We start from the raw sequence: 18,366 nt of genomic DNA on the forward strand, positions 1-18,366 counted from the left end.
TTTCGGACCTATGTTAATTAGACCTTTTTTTCTTATTTTGATGTGAGGAATCACGCCCTGACTTATGGGCACCTTTTTCAGAACACCCTGTATATATATATATATATATATATATATATATATATATATATATATATATATATACATAAATAATTATTTATTTTAAAATAATTTATGATTTGAATTTTCTATATTGTAGCATACATTACAAAATTTTATTTTTTTCCAGATAAAATGGTATTTATATAATTTTGAATTGTGTTTTATTTCACAATTGTTACCAAAAACAGTAATAATATCCAGTGAATCAGTTTGGTTTTGAAGCTTCAAATACAATAAGTGTTTGCTGTATCACAAATAAAAAAATGTTAATGGTATATGTATACAATGCATACAATTATTCATCACTATGATTAACGCACAAGCTAATTTTGTTATACATAAATTGCATTCATGAAAAGGCCCTAAATTTAAATCTAGTAAGTCATACCATAGGGCATACCACAATCAAGCAGGTTAAATATGTATTTAAAAATGAATGTGCAATCAAACTGAATAAATTATTTTTAATAATTCTGAATTCCTGAAGTTTTTTTATACATCAAAGAACCAGAATAATACAAAAATAGTCATTATTAATTAATTGAACAATTAAAATGTCTTAACCAATAATCATAGATCATAAAAATATTGTAAAGTGAATGGAGCTTATTATTAAAATAATTGATTTCGGAATTTATACCACCAATTTTTATAGAATATAATAAACATATTTTAATATTTAGTAGATCATATATTATCCATAAGATAACTGACCCTTCCAGTTAATTTATTGCATTTTTTTAGGGTCAACATTTCCCTAGTCTTTTTCACCAGAACAACGACCTCCCCTCAGCGAAACACAGTACAAACGAATCCTCTGAAGACCTGATCTACCTGTTAACATCAATTCTAGACCAGGCCAAAGCGTTGCAGTCAAACAAGAAGGACCATGACACAAAAATTAAACGGAACTCAAAGACGTATTCCCGCAGTGCCCCCAAACGGGACTCCATCCGATCTTGTAAGAAAATGGACTCTTATGAAACAGCTGTGACAAACCTCATGGAGGAGGTCAGAAAAGACGCATCAAATGCTGACTTGTCAGTGGACTCAGTTCTGGTCAAAGAAGTTCTAAACTGGTTGTACCACGGGATGGACTCAGATAGGAGGCACTTGTCACCTGTCCTGAGGCCTTACTTGAACCGTCTCTTTGCTGTCTCTCACGAGAGCTGTTGGCACATCGAGGAGTGGAAGAAGAGACAAGACAACCAGGAGTTGTTTGCTCTAGGAAAGTTTGCTAGACTTGTTGTAGAGGATGAAATCTCTCCCAGAGACGGAATCTCTGACGCCATACGGAAAGGTAACACTTTTTCTTAAGAATCAGTAGTAAAAGATATGCAAGAGTATCCTATAATTAATGCCCAATATTTTACCTGCCATTTTTTAAAGTTTTAGGTCCAAACAAACTATTAGCCATACAATGTACTGTTCTATCTTGCTTAGTTTTCTGTATGTCTGTATATATTCCTTATATACAAAATTTATTTTAAAATCATACTGAAATCTAGTAGGTGAATTCCGAGTATTCTGAAGTATAATTGTGAACAATGAAACATATTATGTGATTTAAAATTTAAAAATGGTAAAACTTTTAAACTTTCAATACCAAATTTAGCGGAAATTGAAGGATTTTAAGTATACACAATTAACTAATAAAAATTATTCAATGTAAACGCATAAAAATGATATAACATTTTAAACATTCTGTTAGGGAATGACAGCATTATTACATTTTTCTAAATAGTTTTATTACTAATACTGTATTGGTATATTAGTAGGTTTTAAATATTCTTTCAAATGTTAGCAACATTATCTTAATTGTGAATACAGCAGTACCTACAGAACCATTTTACTTTCAGACAATGTTTGTATAATCTAGTGAAGTAAACACCTATCATGCTAGCTTTTATAATACACATATAAAACAATAATGCAACTATTAAAAAAAAGCAGTGTTAGGCAATATATTTATCCTGTTGCTAATCATAGACAGCATAGTGATAACAATTTATATTTAAGTGTATATTTTGTTAGTTTTAATATACTTATACCTACACCTTAACAAGCATTAATTAATTGTTTTGGTGTTTCAGGAAAATTTCGATTTATATTAAGGGGGTTCGGTATGCCCTATCCTTCCCATGTTAATTTGGCCAATTTTATGTACCTTTTTCTCAGAAACCTTTAAAGCTATCATCATCAAACTTTAGGACACTACTATTTAGACCTTTGTTAACACTTAGAGTGGAAGAAATTATAAAAATCTATTTTAAATTTTTATTAAAAAAAATTATAATTATAAATTATTTTACAAAAAATTAATAAATTTTTTATTTAAAACAAATTAAATAAAAACTTCTTTTTTTAACTTTGTTCCGCTCTAAATGTTAACAAAGGTCTAAATCGTAGTGTCCTAAAGTTTGATGATGATAGCTTTAAAGGTTTCTGAGAAAAAGGTACATAAAATTGGCCAAATTAACATGGGAAGGATAGGGCATACCGAACCCCCTTAAATTACCTTCAGTCATGGTATCATATAGAAAGACTGATCATGTGATGTTTTTCATAATCCAGTTTAGTGTCACAGGTTGTTTCAAAATAACACGGTAACACGGCACAAATTAGAGATGTGCCAAAAGAACTGGAACAGTTCTATCGGAACCAGAACAGTTCTATCGGAACCAGAACAGACCTGGAACATTTCACTTCTTCAGAACTCCATGTTCTGTTGAAACAGGTTACGTGCCTAAAAGTTCCGGCTCTGTTAGGCAAATGTAAATGTTCCAGTTCCGATCTGGATTCCAAGCAATCTTCATGTGGTAACCTGTAAAATATGTGAATTTCAATTCATTTCATAAATATTTCTTATTGTGTTTATTGTTGTTTGAAAAATTGTCTTTATTAAAATTGTTTAGTTTACTTTGATCACCTATACTGACAGTGGTTGAGTGGATTTAGAAATTAAATTGATATTCGCAAATATAAGCATTTACAAAGTTTAATTTTTATTAATTTAATTTTGTATCTATGATACACGAAAACAACTTGAACAGATAGATTTTGTGTTTAAAATTCAAATATCGGAACATAGTATTATATTATACCGGATCAAAATCGGCCAGAAACTGAAATAAGTAGACAAGCAATGTCGAAGCGGAACACGTGGAACTGGAACTATCTCGTGGAATTCATTCTATCTCACATTCCGGTCGGAACTGTTCCAGTTCCGGAATGGCCTGGCCCACCTCTACACCAAATGTTTTCTTTTGGATGGCTGTGCCCATTTTCTACAATGACAAAAGTGTTTTCATTTTCCCAGATATGAACATTATGATGATGTATATAACCATAAATATAAATGCTCGCTAAACATGATACAATTTAAGAAGTTTATAAGGAGATTTCAAAAACACTTGTATACTGATTACTTTCTTGTATATTCCTAGGAAATCAACAAATTACATTGAACAATTATTTATTCTCAGGATGGCAGTGGGCAGAACGAGTGATAGACTCAGCGTCTCAGCACAGTGAAGGGGTGGAACTTGTGTTCACCCCTGCCCCAGGTCGAGTGCTGAGGTACAGAGTACGGCTGAATCAGCATTCTGCCATCAGCACGAGAAGTCTTGGCAGGAACCTCAGCCTCAGCAAAGCAGATTCCAAGCTCAATTTTGCCACATTGCCCAGGCACTCGAATGGAATAAAAGAACTGCTGAAAGCCAGGTTGGACAATACAGAATTGTCAGACTCTGCACACTGTCGACTGCGTGTTGCCAACCCAATAGCAAGTGCCATTGATGCCCAGAGACGCTATGGCTCACACCGAGGAGTTGGCAGCATTGTCGAAGCCTTAGTAACTCTCAACAAGTTCTCTGTAAGTGTGCCCATCTTATTTCAAAATTATTTATTAGGTTTATATTGGAATTTCGTTAATGTAACCAACAAAAATATCAAGAAGTGTTTTGCCAATTGACGAATTATTCAAACATTATGAAGCATTAATACTACAAAAATCTGCACTCTTGTGCTAAACTTTCTATACTACCACTTCAAATTATTGTCTAATGGCATTCTCTTTTTAGAAAGCTATTGGTTGCATGAAAGTCTGTGCAAAAGCCAATAAGTTACATATATTAATTTATGATTTTTAAGTTGGCTGAAATAATTTCAAATCTTGAAACCATGTATATTAAATTAGCCAGATAATGCTGATGATGCTGCTTAGATTATACAATTTGGGAAATCAAAATGAGAAACATATTGTAGTTATAAAAAACTTTAGTTCTCTATCATGAAGTAAAGTATAAATGTGCATGGAGGATAATCAATCATGAACTATTTTTGCTACAGAGAGGAAGGTTGTAAAAATTGAAAGTAGAAATGAAAATATACTAGAATCCAACTTAAATAAGTGCTTATAAGGAACTTTGTTATTATACGTTAAATGATTGGCAGTAATATTCTTCTTCTGAAGTGTTGAAAGTATTGGGAGACCACAGTAATTGCAGTCTGAAAATCAGAGTGTTGTTCCCTTAGGTATAACTGAGATGTGTCATTAATCTTAATACATTAAATTGTATAATTGTTCTCTGAAATGAATTTAGTACTTTTAAGTGATTTAGAGTAGCAAACTGTAGTTTTATGGTGGCCAAAGGTGCTACAAGAAGTGTCAACCCTGCTACCAGAGGACGAGAGAGCCCAGGTGTTGGACGATATTCAGAGAGTGAGCAAGGAGCGCAGGCGGGGCCGTAAGCCTCACAGTTGGCGGAGTGGTGCGCAACCTCTGCAGCTGTACAAACCGGTCCCTGAGTTCATAGGTCCGCCACTTCGCAGTGAGACCGCCGAGGAGACTCAGTGGCTCACCACCCAACCCGCCACGAAGTCTCTGCTAGGTAGATACTCTAGCTTCCTAATTTAGATGGTCCATGGTAGAAAATAATTCAATTCAAAACTTCTTTATTCATAAGATAGCACAGGTATTGTACATAGAATAGTGTCAAAATTATTGTGTCACATATTGTACAGAGTTATAGAATAATACAAAATATAGTGCTAGTTATCTAACATAAAAGTAGTCTTAATCTATGGTAATAATTGTATTTAACTGTAGATAATACATTTTTAAATTGTTAGTTAGCTTTTTATATAGTTAATATTGTCTTATTTATTTATATGTCAAGTGTATCAAAATATCAAAGTTTTTTTTTTTGAAGTGAAAACTTCTTTAGGCGCGTTGAGCGTTTTGGTAGAGGGTAAAATCCTCTGTTCGCGTCACCAACATGCTAATGATACTAACCTGCATTGAAAAAGTCAGTCTCGCTGTGTTTCTTAACCGCAGACTTGGCCGCGGGACTACTAACCTGCATGAAAAAAGTCAGTCTCGCTGTGTTAAAACTGTCCCCGGCGGAGTATGAAAACAGACTGCGAGGATTTTTTTTATTTTTTGGTCAAACAAAATTTGTCAGCGAGAAAGTTGTGTGAAAATAGATGAATATTTTTTTTGTAATTTATCATTTTTTTATTGGAAGTTTAGTTTAGCCTGTAGTAGCGTATGAAGTGATGAGTGAACGTTTCTGCCGGAACTGTAGTTGGCGCATTGGCTCACTGATACCGTATTAACTCAATAAATTAGTTTATTGTGCAATAAAAATACCTTTACGAAAGAACCAAGTTAATTTAACTAATTTATTAGTTTTAAAAATATTGTGGGTTTAATTGTTATTGCAATTTATATACTTTATCCGTAGCAATAACTGTATTATTTACAACGGTGTTCAACTCACTGTTGTTCACTCGGTGTTTACTCACTTGTATTCTATGTTTAACTAACTATTAATATTGAGCAATTACAACATATTTTTATACAGATAAATGAATAATGAAAACAACGAATATATTTTTAAACATTTTTAATATTTGTACGAATATTTGTATTTAAAATTTAGCATTATTCATTTTAATTATGTTTTTAATATTTAACCTCTTCATCATGAAATGAGTATTATTACGGTATAAGATTTATCTTACTAGCGTGGTAAAATAGATTTCTAGTTATTTGATAATATTTTTTTTCGTGGATTTTAAAATTGGAAAATTAAAAACGCGTCACATTTACAATTACAGATGTACTGCTACTATAACGTATTGTTAATTACTCTTCAACTTAATAGTTCCGTTTTCACTTCTATCGGCAGTCCCACGACTGCTACTGTTTTTTTTTTATTTTATTTATTTTTTTTTTTTTTATGTAACTATATTAATGTGACTAATTAAATTAAAGAAAGTTAAGCAAGTATTATACACGGCTCAAAAAACTCTTCCAGGCTATATAGGCCTCTTTTTATTAAATACTGCTTCAGAAGGACTTTAAATTTATTTAAATGTGGCTCTGATTGAATACTAGAAGGCAGATTATTATAAAATTTTGCACCCATGTTTGAGGGTTTTTTACAATAAAATTGCAAATTGTGTTTTTCTAAGCACAACTTGTTTTTGTTTCTTGTTGAATATTGATGATGGGTGTCCTAGTTTTTAAATGGTTTATGAAAGGTTTCTTTTATGCTTAAGACAGTTTCAAAAACGTAAAGACTATACACAGTTAGTATTCCTAATGTAGAAAAATGCTGTTTAACTGAATTACTATGACCCAATCTTAAAATGATTCTTATGGCCTGTTTTTGAGTCTTTAAAATAGAGTCCATATTTTTATTTGTAGTTCCCACCATAAAGGCTTATCCCAAATAAAATTATTGAATGTATGTATGCAAAATAAATTAATTTTCAATGTTTTTGAGCTGCATATCAAGGACATTTTGCGAAGGGCATACAAACTAGATGATATTCTTGGCAATATCATTGTTACATGATTTGTCCAAACTTAGGTGTTGGTCTATTACCAAACCTAAAAATTTTTGAGCTACTGACCTGTGATATGGTTTTGGTCATCTAATTTTATTATTGGGTTATATGATTTTCCTTGTTGAGTAGAGAAAGTGATAAAATTAGTTTTATTTGGGTTAATATGAAGATTGTTCTTTTTAAAGTAAACTATTCATGGTGGAAATATTTAAACTAGATAGAATTTCAATTTCTTCTTTGGAGCTGGCCGATATTTTTAAATTTGCATCATCCTGCATAGAAAAACTACTTGACTGTTTCCCTCTAGTTTTGGTACACCTTTAAGGTAACAGATGAAAAGAATTGGACCCAAGATTGAGCCCTGGGGCACACCAAAATTTAGTAGTCTTGACTGTTGAATTATGTATACTTTTGAAGTTCTTTTTTATTTAAATGTGTAATTTGAAACAAATTGTTTCCTATTTAGCAGATAGGATTCAAACCAAATTATACGCAAAATTTTTTACTCCCCAAATTATGAAGACGTTTTAGCAGTATTTCATGTGAAATGCTGTCAAATGCCTTGCTAAGATCCAAAATATCCCAAGAGCTTTTTTCTGAATTATCAATGGAATCTATTACTGATTCTATGAATTCCAATGCTGCTGTTTTGACTGACTTGCCTTTTCTGAAGCCATGTTGAAAAAGAATCCAGCAACAGATTTTTTTCAAGGTAATCAAGTAATTGGTCTGAGACATGGCACGTTCATAAATTTTTGAAAATGCTGGCAGTAAGGCAATTGGACGATAATTATCCATCTCATTTTTTACAGTTTTTTTTGTGAATTGGTATAATTTTAGCTATTTTTAATTGTTCTGGAAATGTCCCTGTAATTAATGAGGAGTTTAATAGGTGCAATAGTGGTTTTTTAACAGAAATGTCTTAGCTTTTTTAATAATGGCTATTGGTACATCGTCATATCCACAGCTGTATTTGTTTTTTCAGACTTGAAATGATTTTATTTAGGGTCTTGTACTCAATTTCTTTGCACCGAATAGCTTACTATTACTATGGTCTTCCTCAGAGGTGTTTTGAGAGCACAAGCTCTTTTGTAAATTTTCATTTTTTGTAAAATGATTAAGAAAAAAGTTCACTTATTTTATCAGGATTAGTGTAAAGCTCTCCTTCATTACTTACTGTAATGTTTTCATTTGTTTTGTTTTTATTTCCAACCTCTCTATTAATAATTTTCCAGGTATCACCTATCACATTTTTTGAATTTAGAATTTTGTGGTCATAGAATGCTTTTTTGTTTTGTAATATTTTTCTTTTAAATTCAATGTTTTTCTCTTTGATGCTATTCTGTATATTTTTATTTTTTGATAGTCGTGCCAAATTACTTTGAGTGATCAACTCAGCATTATCCAATTTCAGGTCATCTGTAATCCAAGATTTTTGGTTGACATTTTTCCTAACTAATAAATTTGGGGAAACAAATATTAAAGTGACATAGGAAAATGTTGTTAAACATTCCAAATTTATTACAACACATCAGATGTATATACATCAAGCCATGATTCATTACTCAGAGATATCAGAAAATTTGAAATATTTTCTTTTGAAAAATGTCTAGAATATTGAAAAATAAATCTGTTTTCTTTTTTTTTCTCATGGGCACCTATATTGATTTCGATTAATTGAGCATCATGATCGGATAGTTGTGTATTAATACCATCTATCTTTATCAATGAAATATCAATGTTAGTAAAAGCATTATCAATAACAGTTGCTGATTGTTTTGTTACACGGGTTGGAAAGTCAACAAGATAATAAAAGCCGTAGGTGGTTAGTATATTACTTACTTCCCCACTAGTACATGAATTCTTAGTCATATCTATATTAAAATATCCAATAATCATTATATCTTTATATTTAGAACATAGAGCTTCCAAGATTAAAATTTAGTTTGTTAACAAAAATACACTCATTTGAAGTAATTGATGATCTATAAAATCCCAACAACAGCATTTTTCTATTCTTTTCTACATATTCCACCATACAAACTTCAAAAATGTTGTCTTCCATTTGCTCTGAAACTATTTTAAGATTTTACTGACTTAAATGTTAAAAGATTTTTCTTTGTAAGAATCATTACACCTCCTCCTTGGAAGTTTTCTCTAGTGTAATAAGATTTTATATCATAATTTTGAATATTTATGTGGCCTATTAGACTTGAGCTCACTTTATGTTCGGTGAGAACTACTAAGTCTGGATTAAGATTTTTCTAGTGTGATTTCCAATGATTCAAGAACAGAAGGAAGATGTCTAATATTTTGATGCAGCATTTTAAAATTTTTTAGTTGAAACTAAGCTAGCATTATTTTTCCTGTACTTATGACTAAAAAAAGAGTTGTTTACAGAGGTTGGTTTCAGCTGTGATTCCCCTGTATCACATGACACACGACTGACCATAGTAATATCACTACACTGGCTGATGGGTTGAACTTGCGTCTCACTGTTGTTTGTTCCTGTTGAAAGAGTTGGTAGCATTTCAGATGGTGTCCCGTCAGATGATTTCGCCACAGTTTGTTTCTCAGTCTCATCCTTAGTGCCCATTTTGTGAATGTTGGTGGTTTCCCTCGGTTAAGTCCTTGGACAAATGCTGACTCTGACACTGCCTTTGCACATTTTGTGCCACCAGGATTTCCTCTTGAAGTTTTTCGAGTGAACACCACATGTGAGAGGCCTTTTTCTAAGTTCTCTGGTAGATTTCTGGTCTGTTGAAATTATACCGATTGTAGCACAGATGAAATTCAACAATATTTTTGGCAAAATGTTCCAGATCTATTAGGTCACGCACACAGCCTATTGGAGAACATATTAGTGTCTTTAAACCTTTATTTTTGAAGTCCTTCCTTCAGTTGCTCTAAAGATTCATCATAACTGTCAGTGGTAGGTTTTCCAAAATACCTTGGTTTGGTTACCAAACTATAGATCGTCACACCATTTATCCACTTCTGACAGGTCAAACTGTTATTTACATAATCTGTGGTTTTGGGCCTACCGAACTTTTTTCTAAATACCACCGCCACACCAGCTGTCATGTGCCTAGGATCCTCAAAATCAGCAGAAAATTGAATGGGCAAAAGCTGTTGGATGAGTTGTTTTTTAAGTGTTCAATAATATCTCCCATGTCTGCATTAATAACATTAATTTCACCTGTTTCATTACAGTTGAATGCCCCTTGTCTTGTCGAGTGTTGTCTCAGCTTCCATGGACACAGTTTGAAGTGCTGGGTTGACCTCTTTGGTCTTTCTTGTCAATATTTCAACTATCATTTTTGCAACCTTGTTTTTTCCTTTTTTATTCATATGTAAGCCATGTAATGTAAATAAATGGCATGGTAATAAATGCAATGGGGAGCAATTTAAGGGAATTTTTATATATTTTTCTGCTAGGTTCTCTAGCTCAGAGTTTATTCTAGAAATTTTCAAATCCAAATGAGGAATATCATGTCGCATGGGTATTGTAGCCAGGAGCAGATTGATGTTTTTCCGTGTTTTTAATCAAGTTATTTACATCATCCAAAAATCGCGCAACACCAGTGGTCTCAATGTTATTCGTTCCTGCCTGCGATCACTAAGAGATGATCTCTGCTGGTCAAATTTTTAGAAATCTCTTTGACCTCCTCTACAACACTATTGAATCTTGCCCCAGGTCGTACATATGAACAAACATTTACGTGAGTTCTTTGTTGCACTAGGTTACTGAGATTTTTCCCATGACTGTCTGCCAAGATTATCAGTTGAGGTTGTAACAATTTAGAAGACCCATGTATTGGTTCACCATTATCCTCATAATGTACTTTTTTCATTAAGTTGGTTAGCTGATCTTTTAGTTTTGTTCCCGTGATCAACAGTTACAGGTGAAATTTGATAAGAATTACTTCTGGTTACTCTATGTTTTTTTCTACTGTATTTCCCAGATTAGGAAAGTCCTCAGGAGAATGAATGTTGAAACCATCCCCAGACATTTCATCTTCTTTTAAAAAGTGAAAATATATTTTCTGTTTGGATGGAAAAGTGCTCTTCAGAATGAGCTTTATTTCTACTCTAGGGTGTCTTTTGTGAGTAACTGGGGTAAACACAGTTCTCTGTCTAGGTGTGTCATTTAGTTCATCAATGGTGTCTTTTAACTGCATGATTGCAGCTTCCTTTTCACTTAAGATATTTTCATATAGTGTCATTTTGTGTAAAAGTTCTTTATGAGCGTTCTAATATTAGGTTCATACTTAAACAATCACATACAGGTGATATAGGAGCTAAATCTTTAAATAATTTGATTAGTGGAATAAGAATAAATGCCTGAACAACACTTGCATTTTAGTAATTAGCTGTTGTAAATTAAACAGAAATAGTCTCATAAGATTACATAGGATCTTTGGAAGTATTTCAAATCCACAAATTGCACATTTAGATTGTAAGATCCATATATTTCCATAATTCCATATATGTACACAATACAATAGTTTTAGAAACCTTATATCACCATACAAAAAGTCAAGAAATTCTTTTAATAACATAGATTACTGACTGAACTTGATAAAAGCAATGTTTGTCTAATAAGTGCTAAATGACTGCAAGCCCAGTCTGAGATTGTTCTGTCTAGGTTAGAAAAAACCAAAATATTTTTCAATCATTAAGTTCCTAAAGGAGTAAGCTGGGCACTAGCAAATATTTTATTGCAATTGTCTTTAATGAGCAATGCGCAAATGTGTGATTGTACAAATTTTTATCCTTAAAACATAAGAAATCCTTAAAAATTACAGCAAACTATAGCTTTATAGGTCTGGAATATTTGATTTATTAATAATTGCGGCTCTGTAGAATAGCTTTATGGTATTGTAATGTGCGTTACCACTGGATTAATAGTTTACCTTAGTCTCACTAATACCGCATGGTAAATGGCATCTGAAAAGCACTAAAACCAAACATGGCAGTTACCTTGCTATTGAAAATGTTTTGTATTAAGCACTAAGTTTTAAGAAACAAATCTGAAATCTAGACAGGTCAGACCTCTATCCAACACCCCTCTTTCTATTCCAATCCCAACTCCTGATTTTCTTCCAGTAGTCAGTTATTCAACCATTCACAGTTCAATGCTTTTAACTCAACCAGATAAGTCCATGCTGTGTTCAACAAATTATTATTATCAAATAACGGTTTTATATCCTTGAATTCTGATATTGTGATTCAAATAAATTTTAGATGGAGTTTTTACATTATTTGAATTTTTTTTCTAAAATTAAGATAAAAACAGAATCTAATTTGTAGTTGTGTTGTTCCCATGTAGTATATTAATCGTACATATTACTGTATGTACATATTCTGCATCCTATTGTTTCGTACATTTACATGTAAAATCTGTCTCAAAAATAATTTCCTCTTTCCAGGCACTTGCCGGGAGGCAAGGCAACGCCAAGGACACATGAACGTGTACAGTCAGGCACTGTTCCAACCTCCTCTGACCACACTCCCCAGTAACCCCCAGGGTCACCCCCTTCTGAGGCTCACTTCTGACAACAGGCTAACCCTGGAAACTCACCGACCTGCCCCCATAGTGCGAGCAATCCACAAGAAGGAGACAGTCACCAAACTGTGATGTTTATTAACAAATAAATAAAATGTACATAACTCAATGTTTTGTACGACTAATCATTTTCCATGAAAAGCATTGGTAGAGTTTTTTCATTTCATTTATTTATTTCCAAACAATTCATGAATACAATTGACTTACAAAATAGTAAAACGAAAATTGGAATAATACCTGCAGAGACTCCACGTCTGTGTGCAGGATTAGAGTTCTTAAGACAGTCCAGCAGCACTAATAAACTTATTTAATTGAACTTTGCTAGCTTACATTAACATTAAATAAATGAACTTCTAAATGTGATATAATTTTAAACTAAAACATTGTATACATCCTGCATATATAAGTAAAAAAGTAAACACGACATTCTACGGTATTCTATTAATTATATAGCTAAAGAGAGAGTTAATCCAAGAACTAGAGAAGTTATATACGTTACTGTCAGAATTAATCTGAGCTAGTCAAGCCAATCATAAATTATGTTGCAGAATAGGTGCAAGGAAGCGAGTTATTTGTTGGTTTTGTGTGTGTGCGCGCGTGTGTGTGCGTGTGTGTGTGTAAGTGCTTGTGATAGAGTGATCGAACGTGTGTGCAATTTACCATTAGGCTTTGTCTATGGCGACTGAATGAGAGCCTCCGCTGCCGCCCAGCCCAGGCCGAGCAACCACTCGCCCACCCTTCGCTTGTATGCAGCAGCACCACCACCCATCGGCCTGCAGTACATCAGTTGGGAGAATTCCTATAAAGTTGGTGAGCTAAATAAAACGAATTATTAATTTCCAAAGTGTGTGCCGGTCTGGGAATATCAAATCCAAAATTTTAACTCTATTTCTTGTTAAGTATGTATGGGAACTTTCTTGGAACATTGTATTTTTATTATTGCGAATATATATTAAATAGGGACTTAATAAAAAGCTGTCATATTTAAAAACAGGAAACCGCTCGAGTAATAATTCAGTAGGATATCTTCTGTTTTTCATAAGGATAACTTTCATTATGGATCTCTGAGCAACCGACAGCGGCTCGAGAGTAGACGAAGAGGCCCCCCACGCCAGAATGCCGTACTGCAGCGTCGACTGTACATAAGAGAAGTAAACCTCCCTACACTGACCAGCAGACAGCACCCGCGCCAGCTGCATTAATGCATAAATCATGGTTCGAAGCTTCTTTTTTACATACTGGACGTGTGGAACCCAACTTAGCTTCTGATCGATAATTACTCCCAATGTACTTGTATTGTTCCACACGCTCAATAGTGCCACAGCCGCAAGCTATCGCACGGTGGTCACCGCAGGAGTGCATCCTCAGTTGCCTCGGTCCTGGATCGTTCTTCATGAAAATCGGTAGGTGTTTTGTTTTGTCCAACGTTTACGCTAAGCACATTGTGGTCAAACCAATTCTTAATTCTCATGAGATCCAAGGACGCGTGGTCATATGCCTCCTCCCAAGTGTCACCAGTTGAAACTAAGGCCGTATCGTCCGCAAATAGAAATAATTTTCCCTTTTAAAAATCAATTTTGACAATGTTGTTTATGTAAACATTAAACAGAAGTGGTCCTAGGGTACTTCCTTGAACTACACATAGCTTACAGGTATGGTGTCGCTATTAATGTTGCTGATAGAAACCATTTGGGTTCTATTGTTAAAGTAACTGTTAAACCAATTAAGAGCATTGTTTTTAACTCCAATAATTTCCAGTTTTCTAATGAGATTTGTTCTATTAATGGAATCGAAAGCCTTAGCTAAGTCTAGGAATGTCACTATAACATGTTTTTTTTCTCCCAATTTTATGTGAAATTAATTTAATAACGTCAATTAAAGCATCGGATGTATTTTTTTTTCTTCTCTAAAACCATACTGTTCTTTAGCTACAATGTGAAATTGATTTAGGTAACTCACTAACTGAATTTTTACACATTTCTCGAGAATCTTATCTATTGATGTCAAGAGTGAAATTGGTCTATAATTACCGTGTTGTGATTTCTGGCCAGACTTATAGATAGGAATGACTTTAGCGATCTTAAAAGCGTTAGGAAATTTTCCGGATCGTATACATTAAATTTATTAAGTGAAGAAGAGGCTGTGCCAATATGCAAAGATTGTTTTTAATTAAATTTGTTGGAATTGCATCCCAACCAGGAGCCGACCGCGCTCTTAAAGAATTTAACGACCCTGAAAAAGTTCTTGTTGAGTGGACAGGCCTCAGTTCAAAACACGGCATTCAAAGCGTGGTCAGCGTCCTCGACCTCAGAAGGCCCACTGGGGTTTGAGCTTGCCCACCAAACCGCGACCCCACTGAGGCAAAATAAACAATAAATTCGTCACATATGGTTTTCACATCTTGAGGTGTGGCAGGGCCGCCGCGTGCACAAAAAGCTTCAATCGGGAACCGTTCCTTTCCCCCGGGGCTTCCCGCAACCTCTTTCACCACACAGCCCAAAACTTCCTAGCGTCTCTCCGGCAGTTTCCACCATTTTATTTTGATAAAAATTGTATTTAGCCCTGTTTAATAGTTGCGTGGAGAGTGTTTCGGTAACGTAAATATCTATTACGCAGATTAACGTTTAAAAGGTTCCTTATTCAATTTTAGTATGCAATTGATCCCAACGCCTGATTGATTTAATGATTCCTAAAGTTATCCCACGGTTTTCACTTTTTTAAAATTTGGATGTGATTTTGATTTTTTTCATGTATATATTTCTATCAGCTCCCGTAAACTTTCCATAAATCCCTCAGTAGCAGAATCTAAATCTTCATTGTCTGTGATATGGTCCCACTTTTTATCTTTTAAGATCTCACCAATTTTTTGCCCAGTCTGTTTTAGATTAGAATGTTTACTGGGCTGTGGGAATTATGTTTTTTTATTATTTAGGCCAATCTGCATAATTAATAAACTGTGGTCGGTGATCGCAGTGTTTTATTACATATGAACTTGCCACCGCCGCAGCTAGCAAACTTTACAAAAAAGTGATCAATGCAAGTTTTACTACTCGGCCGCGTCACCTGATTCACTACTGCAACAAAACCTTTGTCATACAAGACCGTCGAGATATCGTTCTTCTACGGAATTGTGGTTGGTATTTAGAATGTCGCAATTAATGTCGCCAGCAAGAATGAAAAGTTGGTTGTTGTTTGCAGTGTCAGTAAAGTGACGACTAATTGCCTCAGTGAAAGCGGGTAAGATTGGAGTTTGGGCTCCGATACACAGCAAGCAGCTCACACGGCGTAACCGGCCAATTGCAATGTAAGAGATAAGCTCGTGGCTACCCCGCCCAGGCAGAGCTCACAACAGGTCACTGGCTAAGTGTCATCTATGTACACAACAAGTCCGTCGCTCTGGTTCAGGCTATTCTGCCGACCGATAGAGATTATAACCATCCAAGTGCATTAAATTACTTCCAGTATTTAGCCAAGCTTCAGTTAAAATAATACAATTAGCCTTAATTTCTAAATCTTGTAACACAACCAAAAACTCATCAATATTTTTATTATAGTTCCGAATATTCTGCTGGATTATTGTAAAAGATGAGCCGCTGTTTCGATTAACTCCTATACTCTGTGCCTTAAAATCACTAATTTCATTAAATACTAAACATTGAACTATATTACACTCATCATCACTTTGAATCATTTGATGTTTAAATATAATAAATTAAAGTTAAGTTAGTGTCGTCCAGCATGCTTCAAACCACCTCCTAAATGCCAATCTCTTAATATGTAACTAGGTCACATTTCCGCAATTTAATTCATTACTGAATAGAAGATATATATATATATATATACATATATACATGTATAACGTCATTGTTCACTGTGTTTATTAAAGTTATGACGATAAGATGTTATTAACCTTGGGTGTGTATGTAATATCGATTACTTTTTACTATGTGTATCTATCTCCTTCAATATAGAATGTGTTTATATTAGTTGCAAATGATAGGAAGTTTATGGCAAGCTGCAATAGGCTATATTCCAGTGTGGAATCCAGATTAAGAGCCGTATTAAATCATTTTATAATTTAGTTGCTATGATGTAAAATAGAATACATTTAAAAATAATAAAAAAATAATATGTGGAGACAAAAAATATATGGTGCATACAAACTGGGAAGTTTAGTTGGAAAATAAACTATGTATCGAGCTAGAAATAATTGTTTCTTAATTTGGATTAAATGATGTCATTGTAAAAATAATAAAATGTATGCTATAACTTTTTCCACTAGTTGAAAAATTAGTTATCTACATTTTTCAATGTGTATAGTAGAAATTGAAACGGTGTGTATAAATGTATAATTATTAATTTAATTATGTAACATATTTTACTATTTATTTTATAATGTGTAGTTATATTGTTATTACTTATAAACCAAAAATTACAATAGACTAGAGAAAAGATAGACATATGTTGGAAAAATCTTTAACCTAAAAAATTTAGTTTATAATTGTATTTATTTGCACAATAAATTAAAGGTCTTGTAAAGACCCCATTTCCCCCTAAATAGATCAAAATAATGAAAAACTTCCAAAAAAGATGAATTCTTTACCCATAACTGTACATTACTATTTACTGCATGCTTTAAATAGTTTACATAAGGTGTTTGTCATGTGTTTTTTTTTTTAGTTAGACTCCACAGTGGTGTAACTAGAACTTGGACTAGGGATAAATCTGATTGAAGAGTACACAATGACGTGGACTACGGAATAAATCTAAATGAATAAGATAAGCTTAATTCAAATTTAAACATTTAACTACTGTATTTAAAACCAGTTGGATGGCTATTTTATAACTATTTTCTGTTTTATTTTGAGGACTTCGGGAGCGGGTGCTTCTATCCCCCTCATCTCCCCATTAGTTACGCCACTGAGGCTGCAACAACCAACACCTCACTAATCCTCGTACTGATCAATAGCAACCGAGTAGTAGAATTCTGAAAAACCAGTGTCCATATCAGCGCTGTGACCCGAACATACATCACTTGAGAAAATTGAAATACCAAGATGTCATGTAGGCCTACTACCTAATAGAAATAAAAAACATATCTCACATATATAAAAGACACACTTCGGAACTCTTTTGAAGAGAAGACTTGTATTCTTTTCTGATTGACCATTACTATGCAGAACTCTATACAAATAAGCCTACACAGTGTTATCATTTGAAAGAGAATAAAGACAAAGTTCCTTTGACATATTTATGAATATTAGCTTGAAAGCTAATTCAGGAAACTTCATTTTTTAAGAGAAGCTGAACCCCTTTTTCAGCCCTATCTGTTTATTTGTGTGATATTCAAAAATAAAGTGCAATCGAATAGTACAATAAATTTTCTTGATTTTACACTATAATCTATGCATTAATATAGTTATTAAAACAAATTATTGACTGAAACGATTACAATACTATGCATCACAAAATTTCTTTAGTATGTAAAAGACTTTAGCCCAGAAACTACTCAAGATAAAATTACCATAAAAGACCAATTTAAATCAATCAACAGCTGAAATGATCAGTACAATTAATTATAAGTAGTTTTATTTTGAAAATACATGTAATGAATTCAGTGAATATAGTTATCATTTAGTAAACACAGACAGTAAGTCACGTAAGCTTAACTAATAAGATTTAACAGAAATTTTACAATATTTTATAATACATTTTTTTATTAATCAAAATTAAACTTATATTAAGGCCTATCTTACATTCCTAAACTTATTGTAGTAGTGTTGTTACTAGTGGATAGGCTCCTTTTTAGGATCCACTAACTTTAAAGAAACACATAA

At 33.3% G+C, this 18,366-nt stretch overlaps 1 protein-coding gene across 2 annotated transcripts in view; it reads left to right on the forward strand.

Moving 5' to 3' along the window:
- Positions 1-12,638, forward strand: part of LOC124366206 — a 35,962-nt gene extending 23,324 nt beyond the window's left edge. For both annotated transcript variants that reach the window (XM_046822578.1, XM_046822577.1), the window contains 4 exons: positions 847-1,402; positions 3,588-3,976; positions 4,757-4,994; positions 12,393-12,638. In XM_046822578.1, the coding sequence (XP_046678534.1) occupies positions 847-1,402; positions 3,588-3,976; positions 4,757-4,994; positions 12,393-12,601 (1,392 nt within the window). In that variant the 3' untranslated portion in view covers positions 12,602-12,638. The remainder of the gene's footprint in view (positions 1-846; positions 1,403-3,587; positions 3,977-4,756; positions 4,995-12,392) is intronic.
- The last annotated feature ends 5,728 nt before the right edge of the window (positions 12,639-18,366 follow it).

This window comes from Homalodisca vitripennis, chromosome 7, assembly GCF_021130785.1.
Source record: "Homalodisca vitripennis isolate AUS2020 chromosome 7, UT_GWSS_2.1, whole genome shotgun sequence".
In the NCBI taxonomy this organism is placed as follows: Eukaryota; Metazoa; Arthropoda; class Insecta; order Hemiptera; family Cicadellidae; genus Homalodisca; species Homalodisca vitripennis.